Source organism: Carassius auratus, chromosome 19 (assembly GCF_003368295.1).
Source record: "Carassius auratus strain Wakin chromosome 19, ASM336829v1, whole genome shotgun sequence".
Lineage (NCBI taxonomy): Eukaryota > Metazoa > Chordata > Actinopteri > Cypriniformes > Cyprinidae > Carassius > Carassius auratus.
Window position 1 is genome coordinate 10,627,323 of NC_039261.1, and position 18,464 is coordinate 10,645,786.

General features: G+C 38.4%; 1 protein-coding gene across 3 annotated transcripts in view; it reads right to left on the minus strand.

Annotated features, from left to right (window-relative positions):
• dlgap3 (discs, large (Drosophila) homolog-associated protein 3) overlaps positions 1-18,464 on the minus strand; it is a 184,305-nt gene continuing 165,841 nt past the window's right edge. For all 3 annotated transcript variants that reach the window (XM_026288854.1, XM_026288856.1, XM_026288855.1), the window contains 9 exons: positions 15,939-16,159; positions 15,547-15,649; positions 15,136-15,325; positions 12,960-13,468; positions 12,773-12,867; positions 8,060-8,538; positions 7,812-7,903; positions 4,921-5,067; positions 1-4,399 (listed from right to left, as the gene is read on the minus strand). In XM_026288854.1, coding sequence (XP_026144639.1) covers positions 4,115-4,399; positions 4,921-5,067; positions 7,812-7,903; positions 8,060-8,538; positions 12,773-12,867; positions 12,960-13,468; positions 15,136-15,325; positions 15,547-15,649; positions 15,939-16,159 — 2,121 coding nt within the window. In that variant the 3' untranslated portion in view covers positions 1-4,114. The remainder of the gene's footprint in view (positions 4,400-4,920; positions 5,068-7,811; positions 7,904-8,059; positions 8,539-12,772; positions 12,868-12,959; positions 13,469-15,135; positions 15,326-15,546; positions 15,650-15,938; positions 16,160-18,464) is intronic.

Consider the following 18,464-nt stretch of genomic DNA (forward strand, 5'->3'; position numbering starts at 1 on the left):
TTTAGCCACAACACATGATAAGAAATTCAAATTTATTTCAAATCTAGAAATAATATATTGAAAAAGGTGAAGTTGTAAGCTATTGCAATTTGGTAAAACAATGTAAAAAGCAAAGATACAAAATGAAGTTATTTTACCTTGGCACTGCATTAAACAAATATATGATAAAAAAAAAAAAGTGAACAACCATAAATAGTGATAACATTAATAATACACTTTTCCCACAATGTTCTTATAATGAGCAACTTAATGAACAATTAAAAAAAGAACAGAATTGTTTTGCTACATCACAAACTGGCCAAACATTTATAGATATTTTTTTCTTTTTTCCGTTAAGAAAGGGGGATACTCATTCTTCAGATCTACATGTTCATTTGACATTTTCTGTAATCTTGCACACAACTGCTAGAAGAGACAGTCCTAACATTAGCTGTTATTTTCCAGTTTGTCTCATCTCCCACAGGGCTATTTTCTACATTAGCAGCAATTACAAACAGTAGAATAAAATCTAAATCGGGTGGCTCTTTACACATGAACACCCTGGAGAATACAGAATAGATTTTCTCATAGTCATAATTGCAATAACATTTTCATTATATGAAATTATTAATAATACCAATAATCATCAACAATCCATTGAATATTAATAATAACAACTTCAATTGCAACAGATATATTTACTGTACATAATACAACGGAACGTGAGAAGGTATTTGTAATTACACAGTAATTGTTTGTAAGTCTATGACCCATGTAATTTTCAGCGATCTGTAATGCGTTATAGAATCCAACGTAACATCTACGTCACACTGCTACAAGCTCCTCTGTGCTACGAAGAAATATTCATCACTTACTCTAGCTAAATCGGTTTACAGCATATACAGAGGCTTCGCCAACACTTTTTAGACTCATTTTTCAGCTTAAAGGAGCAATGGCAGAGTTTCAGCCATCCATTCTGACCTATTAAGACACCAGATGTCTCAAGAACCAACAACCAGCATACCATCAGGTTGACATAGGAAGCTTGACATGATGTAGCGAGTGACACAGCCATTAAATATTGTAGTTAACTAGGTTCCATCTATCAGTTTACATTAGAAAACGTTGGTTAGAATAGAAAGGCCATCAAAATAGTCTTTCTGAGCGGTCCATTTGAGAGACTGATTCCTGTCAGTGCCTGAGAAGGCTAACAACTTGCAAAGGGGAAAGTGTGGTCAGTCTTGCTTGAAATTAAGTTTCGTTGGTATATCAAAAACATATGGACCTGATAAGAGATCATCCTATTTCTCGCACTGGAAACCCCAACGGCATGTACATAGTCTTTCAGTGTTTTGAGAAGGCAGGAAGTCCTTCACAGTGGAAGAGGAAATAGTCTGTTGTGCTTTTCTGTCATCTTAGACTTGCTGCGTCCAAAAAAAAAAAAAAAAGAACATTTTTTAAGTTGACAACCGTTTTAAAGCTTAAACAAATATGCGTTCATAAAATGATGGATATTTTATCAATAAAAGATTTGTTAAATAAATAAATAATATATAAATAAATAAAGAAATAAAAAGAGATGATGGTAAATAAAAAAGTACAAATGTCTTAAAAAATGTTGGAATTAATTGATAAAAAAAAAGTCAAACAAGTTTAGATACAGAAATGTAGGTGTAGTTATTATAAATAATTTGATAAATACCCCTGCCCTTTTTCCAGACTACAATAAAGAGCTACAGTTTCGATAGAGTTTGTTCAGTATTTTCATGGATTAATAAAAGCATGCAGGTTACATATAAACATCCAGTGTGAGGTGGTTATTAGCTGGATCAGGTGTAACAAATCTAATTATCAGAGCAATACATATTCTGTGAGTTATATATTTCGTATTGAATATTATACTGAATAGTTAATAAAAAAAAAAAAAGCCACACATAGTGCTGTTAGGCACGTGTAAATAGTCAAGACATAGAAAACAGATTATATTTTTTGCCCATGGACAACATGGCAAGTAGCTGTCAAGCATCTATTCTGCTTTTGTCAAAAGTCTTTAGCCAGTCTGTTTCGACGTTGACAAAAGAAATAAGAGGAAAACAACACGTTTCTGCTGAAGTTTGTAGCGGTGATTCGCCCACTTCTTTAAAGTCCACAGAGCTGTCACATCCCTACTTTGTAAATTCGTAGACACTTTTATAACATATTTTAACATCACTTTTGACAACATATTTTTATCTGCTAATCTAAAAATTTACTTTATAAAATATACATCTCCCAAATAAAATAGTTCCATTATTCCATTACCTTGTCCATAGTTAAATAAAAAAAAGTTCAGATCGTTCATGCAATCAACATTTTTTCATAAAAAAAAGGAAAGTAATCAATGGAATTTGCAAGAATTACTGTGTGGTCTTGTTTCCAGTTTGCTTTTACCCATTTGAGAAGTTGAATGCACACATAATCAACACATAATGAACGCACAAAACTTCACCACATAAACTAACACAGCAATTTTTTTTTTTTAATAATCCACAAATTAACTTTTGGTGTGAAGTGGACACAGATTATTTTGTTCTATAAAAGGATCTGAAGTATATGTGACCCTGGACCACAAAACCAGTCTTAAGTTGCTGGGGTATATTTTTAGCAATAGCCAAAAATAAAACATTGTATGGGACAAAATTATAGATTTTTGTTTTATGGCAAAAATCTTTAGAATTTAAATAAAGGTCATGTTCCATGAAAATATTTAGTAAATTTCCTACCGTAAATATATCAAAACTTAATTTTTGATTAGTAATATGCATTGGTAAGAATTCATTTAGACAACTACAAAAGCCAGATTTTTCAGTATTTAGATTTTTTTGCACCCTCAGATTCCTGATTTTCAAATAGTTGTACTATCACGGACAAATATTACCCAATCCTAATAAACCATACATCAATGGAAAGCTTTTTTATTCAGTCTCTTAACAAATTGACACTTAAGACTGGTTTTGTGGTCCATGGTCACATATTATTTTGCACCTCAGATAAATTCAAAGAAGTAACATAATATATTTAAGAGAGAAAATATAACTAGGACCAGAAGAATTCAATAATTTCTTAATTTCTGCAAAAAAAGAAAAGAAAGAAAGAAAGAAAGAAAGAAAAAAGAGGGGAAATAAACAACCGCAATAAATAAAACACTCAGGCACATGACATTGATTTCATGTTAGAGGGTTTTCATCCGTTAAAAGGGGGAGGGGTGAAATGAACAAGATGCTTCCCCTACTCTCTGAATGATCATTTTTCAGTGTGCAGGTCACGTGTAAAATTTAAGATTGTCTTCTGCACCCCTGTTTCTGAAGAGTCTTATGATGTAGACTGTCCTATTTCAGGAAGCGTGGCTGGTGCCTCAGAGCTTGAGTGTTTCTGTTGTGTTTTCTTTTCTTTTTTTTCTCTCAGATTTTTTTAAAGACATTTGTCTTCACACTGGGCTGATGAGAGAAGCCTGAATGCAAATGCAAAGTGATATTGCACTATAGGGGAGATAATTCCCTGTGGTAATTTGATAACTGGCTTCAAAAAGGCATTTATCTATACTGCAAAAGTTGCTTTCAGGAGTTTTATTACTGCACTGCTAAGACATTCAGTTTCAGGCCCAAATTTACATCAGGGTGCATTGCTCTACTCTGACCACAAGAGTGCGCTTGTGTCACAGTGAAAGGGGCTACGTCCGCCACACTGTGGGATCAGTTAAGAAACATACACAACCTAGAATATATCAAAACAAGGTCTATTATTTAAAATAACAAGATAAGATCCTCTTTATATATGATATTGCACCCGTATGTGTTGGCGTGGTTCATTAAAACAGTCCTAACATTTATATATATTTTGTGTACTTGCACAAGTTTCAATCTTGGAACACTTGGTTGTGCTGGTTGAGCCCTTTTTTTCTGAGAATAAATAACACTTGAAAATAAAATGTGTACGCTCACATCAAAACACCAGCAGCATACTAGTAAGCCACCTCAAATTCTCCATCACACTAAAGTGAGTAATTGCACTCGCTCTCTGGCTGCTTTGTAACATGGACGTCTGTGCAGAGGGCCGGAGAAGAGCCATAGTAGTTGTTTAAGGGGGTCCGAGTGACTCAGAGTCTCGTCTGAGCCTCTGTGATGTAGATCTCGATGCTGTCAGCGCTCTCCGTGGCAGAATTCTGACGGAAAGAGGCTGAGCGTTTGGTCTGAAGCAGCCTGCGCCGTGTCTCCAGCTTTTGCCGGTCGCCCACATCCAGCGATTTCTCCCGTTCGGGAACGCTGCGTCCTCGTGAGACCACAAGCATGCCTCCGGCCTCGGTTGTGCTGTCGGCACGCAAGCTGCCCGTCACGCCACCGGCTGGCTTCTTTGGTAATGGTGGTGGAACCTTCTTGTCCTCCTGAGAGGAAGAGCAGGGGAGTGGCGTGACAGCATGGATGACCAATGCAGGGATGGACGGGAACGCAGGGAAAGACACCGAAAACGCACAGGTACAAGCAGAGGATATGCCAGAGAGGATGAAGATCAGGACATGTAAGGAGAAGGGACAGCACCATGAAGATGCAACGTAAGAATGATTTGGATTAGTGTATTTAGGATGAGACATGGCATTGTGGAAGCAGCAGACAGTAAAAAGAAAAAAAAGGAAAAAAAAAAACACAAACAGAGAAATTAGTTACAGATTTGTTAGGCTTTAATATCTTAAAGCAAATGAACAGCTCTTAGGCAGTAAATCAGATGCTAATCCAGAACATGCATGTCTTTTTTTTCTGTGGTTTAGTTCCTTTTCTTGTTGAGGTGTTTGTGTGATGGCAGAGAGCTGCTGGGGCCCAGCACATAGGCGGTTCTCCTGCCTGCTGCTGTTTTGGCACTGGAGTGGAGCTGTGCAGTGGTTTGAGCAGAACGAAACTCCACTCTCACCTTCTTCTCAGGAGGTAATCTCCAGCCCGAGTCCTTCAGCCGCTGGAGGTCCTGAAACTTCACCCTGATGTCCTCGATGGCTAGCTGGAGGAGGTCCCAATAACTGGCCAGATCCTGAGTGCTGGGCTGAGGATATGATGAAGGATCCTATGAGAAGAAGGGGGATATTATAGAGCACTGCAGGGATGGCATACCTGGCTCTTCCAGTCCCATTTTCCTTGCCTAAAATATTTTACATAATATTCTATGACACAAAATAAATTTAATGTAATGTAGTTGTTATTTTTACATTGAAAAAGGGCAGTTGCTAAGTGGTTAAATGGGACTACACTGATAAAAAATTAAAAAATTAAATATGGCATATGCTGGTTAGTTATGTTTTTATGCATGGTAGCTGGTTTGAGCTGGTCCTAAGTTGGTTATAAGCTGATTATGCACTGGTCCTGAGGAAGATCTAATAGCTGAGGACCAGCACATGAGCAGCTTAAAACAGCTCATAACCAGCTTCCATCCTTCAAACCATGTAGTACCTAACAGCATATGCTGTTTTTTTTTCAACAGAGTATATCATCCTGCTAAGCAGGTAAGCTCATGTTCTCACTAGTCCACTTTTACAGGCACATTGTGTTTATAATCATGCTCCCCTTATGAAAGGAAAATATATTTACCAATATATTTCTTAAAATATATAGTGATATATTGTAATATATTATTTTACCTTTTTATTTTCTAATATATTATTATATATTTGAATACATTTAATAATATATTGATGATACATATGTTATATAATATATTGCAAAATATACAAATGATTGCCGCTTTCAATATATTGCAATATAATATTCATTTATAATCTAGTTTTAGCTTATTACTTCTGGAGTTTGTACTTAGATTTCCAAATTCATTAAAGTTGTGTTCATTTGTAAAGATTATTATGTATCATAAACTTTTCTTAGTAGCATAGTTCTTTTTTTTTTTTTTTTTTTTTTTTATAATTCAAAAGCCAGTGGAAATACAATACGTATACAATACGTATACAATACAGTTAAAAAGGGTCAATTGTTGAACATTATATGTAATTTTACAATAAAATACAGTGAAATTTATTTGTTTCATAATAAAACTCGAAGATAGTAAAGCTAGGTAAAGGCTTCTATTTACAAATTTTTAAGTTATTTATCTGTCTTTTTCTCATTTATTTTATACGATTGTATTTATCTCGTATTTATCACATTAATGTACTATACTGAACAAAATTATAAATGCAGCACTTTTGTTTTTGCCTTCATTTTTCATGAGCTGAACTCAATGATCTAAGACTCTATGTACATAAAAGGCCTATTCTATCAAATATTGTTCACAAATCTGTCTAAATCTGTGTTACTGAGCACTTCTCATTTACCGAGATAATACATCCACCTCATAGGTGTGTATCAAGATGCTGATGCCAAAATAAAAGGCCACTTTAAAATATGCAGTTTTACTGTATTGGGGGGTCCAAGGGGGTCTGAAAACTGGTCAGTATCTGGTTTGACCACCATTTGACTCAAACAGTGCATCTCCTTCGCATAGAGTTGATCAGGTTGTTGATTGTGGCCTGTGGAATGTTGGTCCACTCCTCTTCAATGGTTGTGCAAAGTTGCTGGATATTGGCAGGAACTGCAACACGCTGCCGTATACATCGATCCAGGGCATCCCAAACATGCTCAGTGGGTGACATGTCCGGTGAGTATGCTGGCCATGGAAAACTGGGATTTTTTCAGCTTCCAGGAATTGTGTACAGATCCATGCAACATGGGGCAGTGCATTATCATGCTGCAACATAAGATGATGGTTGTGGATGAATGGCACAACAGTGGGCCTCAGGATCTCATCACGGTATCTCTGTGCATTCAAAATGCCATCAATAAATTGCACATGTGTTTGTCTTCCATAACATATGCCTGCCCATACTGTACCATAACCCCACCGCCACCATGGGCCACTCGATCAACATCGCTGACATCATCAAACCGCTCACCCACATGATGCCAAAGACGCTGTCTGCCATCTGCCCTGTACAGTGAAAAATGGGATTGATCCGTGAAGAGAACACCTCTCCAAAGTGCCAGACGCCATCGAATGTAAGCATTTGCCCACTCAAGTTGGTTATGACGATGAACTGCAGTCAGGTCGAGACCCCGGTGAGGACAACAAGCATGCAGATGATCTTCCTTGAAACGGTTTTACTGACAGCAGAAATTCTTTGGTTATGCAAACCGATTGTTGCAGCAGCTGTCTGGGTGGCTGGTCTCAGACAATCTTGAACGTGAAAATGCTGGATGTGGAGGTCCTGGGCTGGTGTGGTTACACGTGGCCTGCGGTTGTGAGGCCGGTTGTGACCCCGGTTGGATGTACTGCCAAATTCTCTGAAATGCCTTTGGAGATGGCTTATGGTAGAGAAATGAACATTCAGTTCACAGGCAACAGCTCTGGTTGACATTCCTGCAGTCAGCATGCCAACTGCACATTCCCTTAAAACTTGCGACATTTGTGGCATTGTGCTGTGTGATAAAATTGCACAGTTTAGAGTGGCCTTTTATTGTGGCCAGCCTAAGGCACAACTGTCTAATCAGCATCTTGATATGCCACACCTGTGATGGATGGATCATCTCGGCAAAGGAGAAATGCTCACTTACACAGATTTAGACAGATTTGTGAACAATATTTGAGAGAAAAAGGCCTTTTGTGTACATAGAAAAAGTCTTAGATCTTTGAGTTCAGCTCATGAAAAATGGGGGCAAAAACAAAATATAATTTTGTTCAGTGTATATAGTTGATATAGATTCTAAAAAAGGTAAAGACATCCTCTCTTTTATCCACAACGGAAAGAGTTTCAAAACACTCACCACACTCTGTTGGCACATCCTGAAGAACTGCTGGACTCTTTGTGACATGAGCATCTGAGCACTGCCGACAGCTCCTCTGATGAGCTCCAACACTGAGACACAAAACAAACCAATTAGAAGGGGAAAAAAACTGCATTTAGACAGAAGGAATTGTTCTTGGGGCAAAACACTACAGATTCAAGTACCCATGAAATCAATGAAAACTCATGTTTTGGGCCTTATAGCCAATGTCACATTTCCTCACTCACCCTCTTCTGGCAGTTCATTCGTCTCTGCTTCTCTTTCCATGTTCTGGCACCATCCCTCCATCCTCTCCACTTCTGTATGAAGGAGCCGAAGGAAGAACTCTCCATCTCGTAAGCAGGGCGAGGCTCGGCCTGAATCAGGGAGGCTCCTTGGGCCCTCGCTCCAGCCTCCAACTCCACGCTCAGGGGCCAGGGGCAGAGGGGAGTGGGAGCGGTGCAAGGCCCTGAGTTCCGGAGGGCCAGGCTCGTTGGTGTAACCACTATGGTAATCCTCACGGTAGGCCCACTGGCCCTGTGTATGCACTGTGCGATACTCTGTAAACTGACCGGCTGATTCTGGTTCAGATGAGTGGCGCTGGAATGAGCAGCCAAACTGCAGGCCCTTGTCTTGTGTGGGGACTGTCAGCCCTCCAAAACCCTCTGTCTCAAGATCAGCCTGGACACTCGCTGTCACACTGTTGGAGCGTTTAAAACGGGCTCGTCTGGAACAAACAACAATAGGTAAATTTACTGGTAGAACGAAATATTGATCTATAGTAGGGGTGTGCATCTCCATAACTGAGGCCGATGCACTACACATTTTGATGCATAGACAATGATACAATACATTAAACATATAAATGAAGCAGCTACAATGCAATGTTATATGATTTACCCCATTACGATGCAGTGCGATCCGAATAATCCGATTTCGATTTGATACAACACAATGCGATGCAACAGACAAAAAATCTGATGCAATATGGTAGATAGTTTACTTTTATTTTATTTGTATTTCTTTCAAACAAACTGCAATGTTAATTTATATTCTATGTTACTCTCAGGACGTGCCTTGGTCTCTGTAGTGTTGTGATACATCATATTCACGTAGCAGCAGCAAGGCTCCAGACAAAAAAATTAAATAAAAAAATTGAGTATGGAGCCACTGGCAACATCGTTAACAATTCTTGTAATTAATCATTGCTTCTTGTTATCAAGATCTATGTGCTGTGTTAAAACATGAACTTCATATTATCTGTAGCTCACTTGCCCTCCAATAACATGTTAATGAACAAAGTGTCAGCTTTAAAATCATGCCAAATTCATAACGAAATCCAAAAAATAAATATGGTTTTGGCATTCTTTAATGCGGCATTTACAAGCGCCTCAGTTCAAGCAGCAACTGAACCCAACGTGAATTTTATAAAAGAGCTTGCAACAGCACTGTGTGTTGCTCAGAGATGCGCGACTGTTCTGCTGTGATCTTTGTTTGGAACTATTTTCGTTAACCAAATCGAGCAAAAACAGTTAACACCAACAATATTGAACTAAAACATATATCAACCACTCGTTTGAACTCTTGTATAAAATCAATGTCAAATTTAAATGGTTATCAGTGAAAACTGCTCTCTCTTCATGTCATGTTGCTTACCTAGGCTATATGTAATAAATATAAAAACTACACCGCAGTATGTTTCTTCTGTGTGCAGTTGTGTTCATTTGTGTTGATTTCCCCAAGAGACTGTCTCAAACTCAGATAGGCTGCACGATCTATAGTACTACATGTACAAATGTGCATCTACTTCCACTGTGATTACTGCAACTGTAAGAAAATTATGGACAAGTGTTTTTTTTATTTTTTTGTTTTATGGAAATAAACATTATTCCACAAATGCTGTTGATTGAGGTTAAAAAATGGCTGAAGATTTACCTACACTCAGGCCATCCAAGATTTAGATAAGTTTCATTGGACAAAATTTGAGAGATTTAGCATTTCATCACTTGCTCACCAGTGGATCCTCTGCAGTGAATGGGTATCCAGAAGAATGTCTTATGAAATGAAAAGCTGCGTGTTTGAAAAATGCGATAACACTTTTTTTACTTCCAGCTAAAATACAGGTCCTCTTAAGTATGATTTTGGCCAGAAGCGATGGTTTAAAGCTAAAACACCTTAATGATGGATTTGTTTCTTAAAACACAGTGCTTTTCACTTCACAACAAATTAATTGATGGAGCTATGTTATGTACATGTGGATTATTATGATATTATTATGATTTTTTTTTACATCAACTGTTAAGGATCCACTAATAAAACAAAAATATTTAAACTGCAGAGGATCCACTGATAAAATACAATTTTTTCCAAATCTGTTCTGATGAACTCATCTATATCTTTAATGGCCTGAGGGTGAGTACATTTAAAGCAAATTTTCATTGTTAGGTGAACTGTTCCTTTAACTTGTACTGAAACCTTTAATGTCTCAATACCAAGCATACATTAAATATAACCCAAAAGACTCCAAACCAACAGTGTTTCTGCTAAATGAAAAAAAAGAGGCCAACAAGGGTAATTAATGATAACAAGACACAAAGCATGTTAAGCTCATTCGTGGATGAGTGACATAATTTCACAGATTTTGGCATATTGCGTAATGGCTGCCTAATTATACCCTCTCATCTCACTCTGTGTTCCTAGCACGTACACCCACTGTGTGTGTGCTTGCTTGCGTGAGTGTGAACCTTGCACCTGCACCTCTTGCTCATCTAACACTGACACATTCACACTGCACCCCACCTCAGAAATAAACCAACCACCTCTGACATCAGGAGAAGAAATGCAAATATCAGAAAGATAATGAAAGAGCCCATGTGTCACGATCATCAGTTGGAGTGCCCACAAACTCCAGTAGAGGGCACTCCACTCAGGACTCTTGTATTTGGTGTCCATTTCCATTACCTACTCCATTTCCCATTATTCCATGCTTAGGGCTAATCACCACCAGGTGTTCCCCATTACCACTCCCCTATATATACTGTGTTTGGACTCTGAATGATTGCAAAGTCTTGTTGTCTTGTCTGTCTGACATTTCCGAGGGGTTTCCCTGTGTTTGTTCCTTCCGTGTTTGATCTTGGATTATTTATACTGACTGTAATGCCCTGCTGCCTGCCCCGACCTCTGTCTGGTACTGTTTCTGATTTTGGTTATCCCCTGACACTTCTGATGCTGTTTTCTGATCTCTGCCTGTTTGACCATTCTCTTAATAAAATTACTACAAATGGATCCGAATGTCTCTGACTCCATGTTACACCATGAAAGATTTTAGTCCGTCTGCAGCTTTTAGTTCATATCTGTGAACGGGGCATGGTTTGCATGAAAAATCACTAATGTGAACGCTGTCATAGGACCCTGGTGCGCACTGGGGTACCGAACCCCGAGACTACCTGGAGAAGGTGGTCTGAGTTCGGTTGCTCCCGAGCTGTGGCGCAGTTCGCGTGAATGTGAATGTGCAAGCAACACGGACTCGGGTGCGCACTTGTTCAGGACGTAAAGTATCCCGCAAATGCTTAACACTGTTGATATCATTGTTTCCTCAACACACGAGAGAGCCGAGGTTGATTCCACACTCTCCTAAAAGTCTAAATTAAATTAAATTAAATTAATTATTATATTGTGCATAATTGCACCAAAATAACAAAAAAAATACAATTATGCTCAGCAGACCAACGCAGGAACGGCGCCGGGAACAATCGTGCTCGGGCTGGTTCTCAACTGCTTAGACTTAACATTGGACATCAAAAAGTGTACAAGTTTTGTAATTGTACAAAACAAAAATGTCCTTAAAATCAAACTCTTAGCCAGAATATTACATTAAACTTCACAGTCCCAACAACGTGTAAATTCTTTAAGATGTTTCTTTACCAAAGACCTTGACAAAATGTAACATACACAAACACACACACATACACAAACACACATATATATGAATTGTGAAGAACTGAAGGATTTTTGGTACTTTTAACAAATTCACATAAGAAATACGATTCCTTCACCAAATAATGAGCACATTAAATGGACTTTAATACTAAACAATAGTATAAAGGCTAATATATTACTACTAACAAAATCCATTATATGCATTGCAAATATGCATTGTCATATAATCAACCAGTGAGTAACTGCACTGGTGTGCGTTTCCCATACAACGATGTAACTCACTGATAAACCACCATAGTATGATGTTTTATGACCATTGTTGTGGAAACTAACTAGCCAGCCATGACTGTTTCCAGAACACAGTCGCATTAGTTCAACAATTTAGGGCCATTGTTAATGCCGTCATGTGCATGTGTTGGAGGAATAACTTCTGCTAATTAACTGATTCAAGATTTCTGAGATGCAGCACCTGATGACTAATTTATTAAAATTTGTTCCCTGTTTTTGCTTTATTTGATGTTTGATTCATTGTGGGTTCCCTCTTAACGATGCTTTTGGGAAACGCACCCCTGATTAGTTAGTTGTGTCTGCTTGATTTACTCAAAAATAACATGATTTGTAACAGTTTTCAGCTCCCAACCCATATTTAAAACAACAAAATGTAATACATTTATTTTACATAGATACAATTCTGATGACTCATGTTGCACTCAGGAATGTTAAAACATAAAACAAAAAACATTTTTAATAATTATTAATCGTAATTAAATAAATGCTCTCTAGTATGCGAATGTCCCTCCCACTAATAAAAAATGCCACCAAACAGCAATAGTACTAGCAACCCATGATTCATGGCTATGTAAATGAAAATCTACTGACAATTTAAATTTAGTGAGGAGCCCTTTAATACACAGCTTATTAGGACATATATCAACACAGGTAACAAAACTGTGCTGTTTTATTCCATTTAAAAAAAACATTTATCAGATATAGAGATGAAAAATGAAACCTGTTAGATTTACCTTTTGTCATCCTCCACCTGAACCCCTATGGAGTGCACCTCTCTCAGCGCTTTGCCTTCTGGGTCTGAGTCAGACAATGTCTCTGAGCTGTCCACCTGGAAAACACAATGAGAGACATTTAACAAAATGTTTCAGGAGAGAGACATCATTCGGACTGAATCTCTCACGGGATTATCCCCTCTTATACCTGCACTGCAATAGAGGGTCTCCACTTCCTTCCTCGTCCTTCCTGTTTGAACTCCTCTCCTCCAGTCAGAGCTTTAGCAAGGGACATACTGTTCTGGGGCAGAGAGGCTGATTTTCCCAGACTGCCTCCAGCTCGGTCCCTAGATCCCCTGGGCCCCTCTAGAAGGTTATCAGCTGAGCTGCTGTGTTTCGGTTTCAGTGGACCAGGTCCACCAGAGTAGGCGATGCTCTGAAGGGCCCTGCTGTTCAGACTCTCTACGGAGTTGCTACTCTGCCTGACACGCACAGTGCCCCCGCCAAGATAGTGCCCACCTCTGGAGCTACGGCCCCCACTGCTCTCAGTCAGGTCCACTGAGTTGCTCTGCTGTCTGGGCCGGACCAGTGCGGGCTGTCCTGTACTCTGGAAGTAAGCGTCCTGAGTGGACTCAGTGCTGCTCTGAGCGGTCACAGAGATCATTGGCTTGGACATGCGAGGGGGAAGAGGAGGGGGTCCTTTCCTGTATGGGAACACTAGACCGACAAAGACATAAAGGTTTTATTAAGACTGCTATTCAAATATATCTTTCTTTTGAAAGATGAAGGGCTGTTCATTCAAAACAGTCGCCACAGAAGGAATTAAACATACTCTTCCTCTGAGTTAAGTTAACTCTCTGCTGAGGAAGTGAAGAAGGAAAATCATTAGTAAGGAGAACAGAGGATAGGTTGCAAGGACTTACAGCTGCTAGAGGCTTCAAGTACTAGGCACATTTTATGTAGGTAAGAAAAAAGATGGACACACAAACCAACACGAACACTAATGTTGTCAGTACAATTAAAATATACAATCAAGGATGTAGCACCTTTATAGTGACACCTTGTTTGTAATTTCATCCTCCCCCTTTTTTGTTTTTCTTTTGGCCATAATGCAAGAGAGAAAAAAAAATCCAATGTTGGTGACGACCTTAGGCTTCTACATTTAAATGTCTGACCTCTTTAGTATTAGTACCCAATGCTCCCTGCAGTTAGTGTTTTAGGCTCATTAATTGTTTTTAAAAAAGTGACTGACTTTTTTAAGGTTACGGAAGAATGGCTGTGTTTTGGTAGTTTCAGAACATTTGGATTTGGAATTAACTGAAAAGCTGAAACTTTGTAAGGACAACTGCATGAAGAGTTTTTAAAAAGTTGCCCAAGTGTAGAGAAATGTGCCCTAGCAATTGTAAAAAAAAAAAAAAAAAAAAAACACTGACTTAGACAGTTAGACGATAGATAGATAGATAGATAGATAGATAGATAGATAGATTAACAAAAATTTACAGCAAAGACAGAATTGTGAGAACGCACACATATATGCAAATGTATTCTCTGTATCGAGAAGACAGAAACAGAGAAATATACATATATACATTACATCTTATAATCCCCTATCGAGTATTATCATTCAAAAGCTTTAGACACATCCTCATGGCTTAAGAAGCATCCGCTCACACACACACAGACACAATCAGTAGCTCTTGAGAACCTAGACATGAAATTTAGAGGGACATACTCAGAGATTAAAGGAGTTTTAAAAAAGCACGCCTAAGTCCTCTCCTCATCCCTCTCTCTTAAAACACTCACACGTCGGTGTGTGTCACGAGTGTTGCCTTGGGAAACTGCAGATGGATGCTTTTGACACTTCACAAGGGCTTTAATAAATCTCATGTGAGATTCTCTACTCTAAACGAGAGAATAAAGGACAGTGGGGAAAAGACAAAGTCATCCACATGTCAAAAAGTGGGAGAGGGAATAAAATGCGATTGCAATCGTGACCACATAATGTAAAGACGTTTTGTTGTTTGGCTTTTATCCTGTCTTTTGGATTTTGTAATATTCATTAATTTCAGTAATTCACTGACAAGATTAACACTACGACCAAAATCTTGACTACAACCCAAGGGACAGTCAAGGAGACAGACGTCTTGTGGGAATTTGAGCATTTAAATGTGCTTACGATGTAACATTTGTTTACAGTCTTGATATAGTGAGAATGTAGAGACAGAAGGAAAACAGTTTTAATATTAATCCCTTGGCTGGAGCATGTTTCTCCAGCAATTCCTATGAGACTGATCCAAAAACTCATTAAGTCACTAATCTAATCCCTGTGACAGCATGGAAACTAGGTATACCCACACATATGTAAACACATGCTGATGGCTCACCTGCTTCGCCCTTCATGCTCCCCTGTGGGCCTGACATGGAAAAGACAGACAGGCAGTCATCGTCCTGGGAGCAGCCGGCTTGGATAGCCCGAACGTAGCTGTGACTGCGGGTGCGGAAGCATCCGGGTAGGTCCAGTGCCTCGACAGCCTGTGATTCCATTTCTCCAAACAGATTCAGACTTTCACTCAGCTAAAACATACAAAGACTAGGTTTTAATGAATTGCAACGGTTCAGCTGATAAATAAAATGTAAAATCTGAACGTGACCTCACATTATTACTAATCAGGGTTATACCTAGTGACATATATAGTTACCAGAATATGAGTGGGTGTGCTCTGTTGACATTCAGCCAGTAAGCATTTATCTAGAACACTATAACAGCCGCTTTCCTTAACACTGTATGGTTTTACCTGAGCGCTGGTCAGAGAGCGTGTGGCGCTACGAGAGCGAGCGTGGCCTTTAGGTGTGGTTCGACTGTTTGGGTAGATGTCTGTACACTGTTTACATGAGTACCTGAGAAGAGGAATACACCATTAAATCCCCAGATTGCACATACAGCAGAACATACACCACTCAATCCTTACGTTCAGTCGTGGTACCATTGTAAAATGATGTACAAATTAGATTTAGCTTGGTACACCCATATACTTTACTATATATCATACTTTTTTCATGAACTATTCATTTTACATTGTAGTCCAGTGTGCTATTTGTTAATAGTGCAAATAGAAATCTCAAAATAGCAACAAAAAAATGGCCAGAGAATCTGGAAATTGAAACTGAAAACCAAGTGACAGCTGACTTAGATGTGGTGGAAGAGCGCTGGTCCATGCTGACGGAGCGGCGGAAGGCTTCTCTCTGGGCAATAAGGGCTGATTTGGGTGAGGCTTTGGGGCTGGTGTCTGAGTCAGCGCTGTCGTCGTCCCCCATAGCCTTGATGTAGCTGCCACTGCGCATACGTCTGCAAGGGATCTCCCCACCACTGTCAGATGGCCCACCACCGCACCAGTCATCTGAGGGAACCTGCAAGAGACACACAACTTACTGTCAACATGGCCTTTTACTTATGAAGCTGATGATGGATGAGGCTGTTTATATTTACTTAAAAAGCTAATACTGAGGAACTTACATTTTAGACACAACATCTGCAGTTTCTTTGAATCGAGCAAATCTGCTGAACATATACTGTAGGATGAGTGAATGATTCACTGATTCACTCATAAAATCAGTTGTTTCATTCTTAAATGTATCTGTATTTTTGAACAAATCAGAGTGAATAATTCAGTGACTTACTTGTTTTGTACCAGAAGGAATCAATGCTTTGAAAGAATGAGAAAAGTTAATGTTTCGATGACTCACTCAATATAAGAAAGCCACTTGTCTCCACCTACTGGTGTATCAATGAAACTTGTAGGAAGAGTCAACTCCATCTCCAATTCACAGACTGACTGTCTGAAGTGATTCAAAGAGTAAAAAGTCCAAGTGCTTATTTCAAGACCTAAACTTATTGTTTCATAGCTATCATTTATATGAGAGAAATGCAATGATACTGCAACGAAAGGTTTTATGTATATCAGAAAAAAAAGAAATAAATCTGTTGTGGCTCTCTGGCTACAGCATAACTAGAGGTTTTGCAGGGTTGAACTGAGGGCAGCTGAGTAAAATGAAATCTGATTGGCTGACAGGGATGAAAGGCACCAGCTGTACATTTAGAGCTGTCATCACACTCAAGAGCTGCCCCTCAGCTGGAGCATGGACAGAACACAGATGTGGGGAGATAGCAGGTTATAGAGGGGAGAGGCAAGATTATTTATTTCGATGAACTCTGCTCTCCAGAGCCATGTCCTTTTCTGATAGCATCGCTGCGTATTATTGCCGAATAATATATATATTTTTTATATATATTTTTTTGCCTCTACATTTGCTCCCTGTCAGATATTTTGAAAACATAAAATAAAAAATAGTGTCGTACAAGCTATACACCCACTAAAGCTTGGCTAGACATTTAATACCAGAACCAACAACTCTTTTAATTCAGGGCAAGGTGAGATGGGCGCAGTTTGTTTAACAAAAGTATTTTAATAAAAGTGTTTAACCGTATACATATTCTCTGTGTTTAATTTTTGTTAATCATTTAGTTTTCACTAAGAGGATGCAGGATCTTGAATTAAATAAAACATCCAAAAATTATTAGCACACTTAAAGTGATAGTTGACCCAACAATGAAAATCTGTCATCATTTACTCGCCCTCAAGCTGTTCCAAACCTGTATTTTTCTTCTTTTCTTCTCCATATCATGGAAGTCAATGGCTATTGTCAACTGGGTACCAACATTCTTCAAAATATTGTCTTTTGTTCTCAGAAAAAAAGAAAGAAACTGCAGAATTATTTACATTTTTGAGTGAACTATCCCTTTAAGATTGTAGGTATGGAGTTATTGGATATTTTTTTTCAAAAAGAGGACATGAATACATCAAAATCCAGACAAATATATAAAACAATGGAAGGTTGTGCCTCAACAGATAGATTTATACTTATTTTCTCACCCCTTGATTTCACTGACATAAGATGATAATCCCACCACCAAATGACCAAGGAGAGATGGATTTGTGCTCACACACACAAGATAAGAAACGCCTTATCTATCAGTTGAACACTCAGTGGGGTACTTAGAGGTCATCTCGTTCAAAGGATGATGCGACTTTATCTCTATCCATCTCTGTTTCTCTTGGCTCCGCCCCTTCCTATTTTCCTTCTAATACACACATGCACTTAGGTACACAAAAACTACAAACATAATTTTGAATCAGGAATTCTATTCGCCTCTTCTGGAGAAGCTGATCATTAATTTGTCTAATTCTTGGTTTGAGTGTCTCCATTGTTCTCCTCATTTTCCCCCAGACTTCAATTTTGTTCTTTTAATGCAGCAAAAAAAATATCTGTTCCTGCAAAGACATACATGTAATGTCACTGCATTAATGTCATGCCTTTTTTTCTTGCTTAACTCTGACATAATTGGCCTTTTAATGAATAGATCACAAAAAATAATGTGGATGGAATGAATAAAGTGTAGGTGAGAAAATAATGAAAGTATTTTAATTTAAAGGGACAGTTCACCCAAAAATGACAATTCTGTATTCAATGAATGATTTTCATATTTCTGTGGGACATAAAAGAAGATATTCTCAAGAATGTATTTTTTTTTCATCCATATAAATCCCCATCTCCCTGTCTATAAAAACACAATTTCCTTCCTTGCAACATGTGTTATTGTTCTCATCCTCTTATTTCCCCCCCAACAGCCCCTGGTATTTGGTCTCATTATATT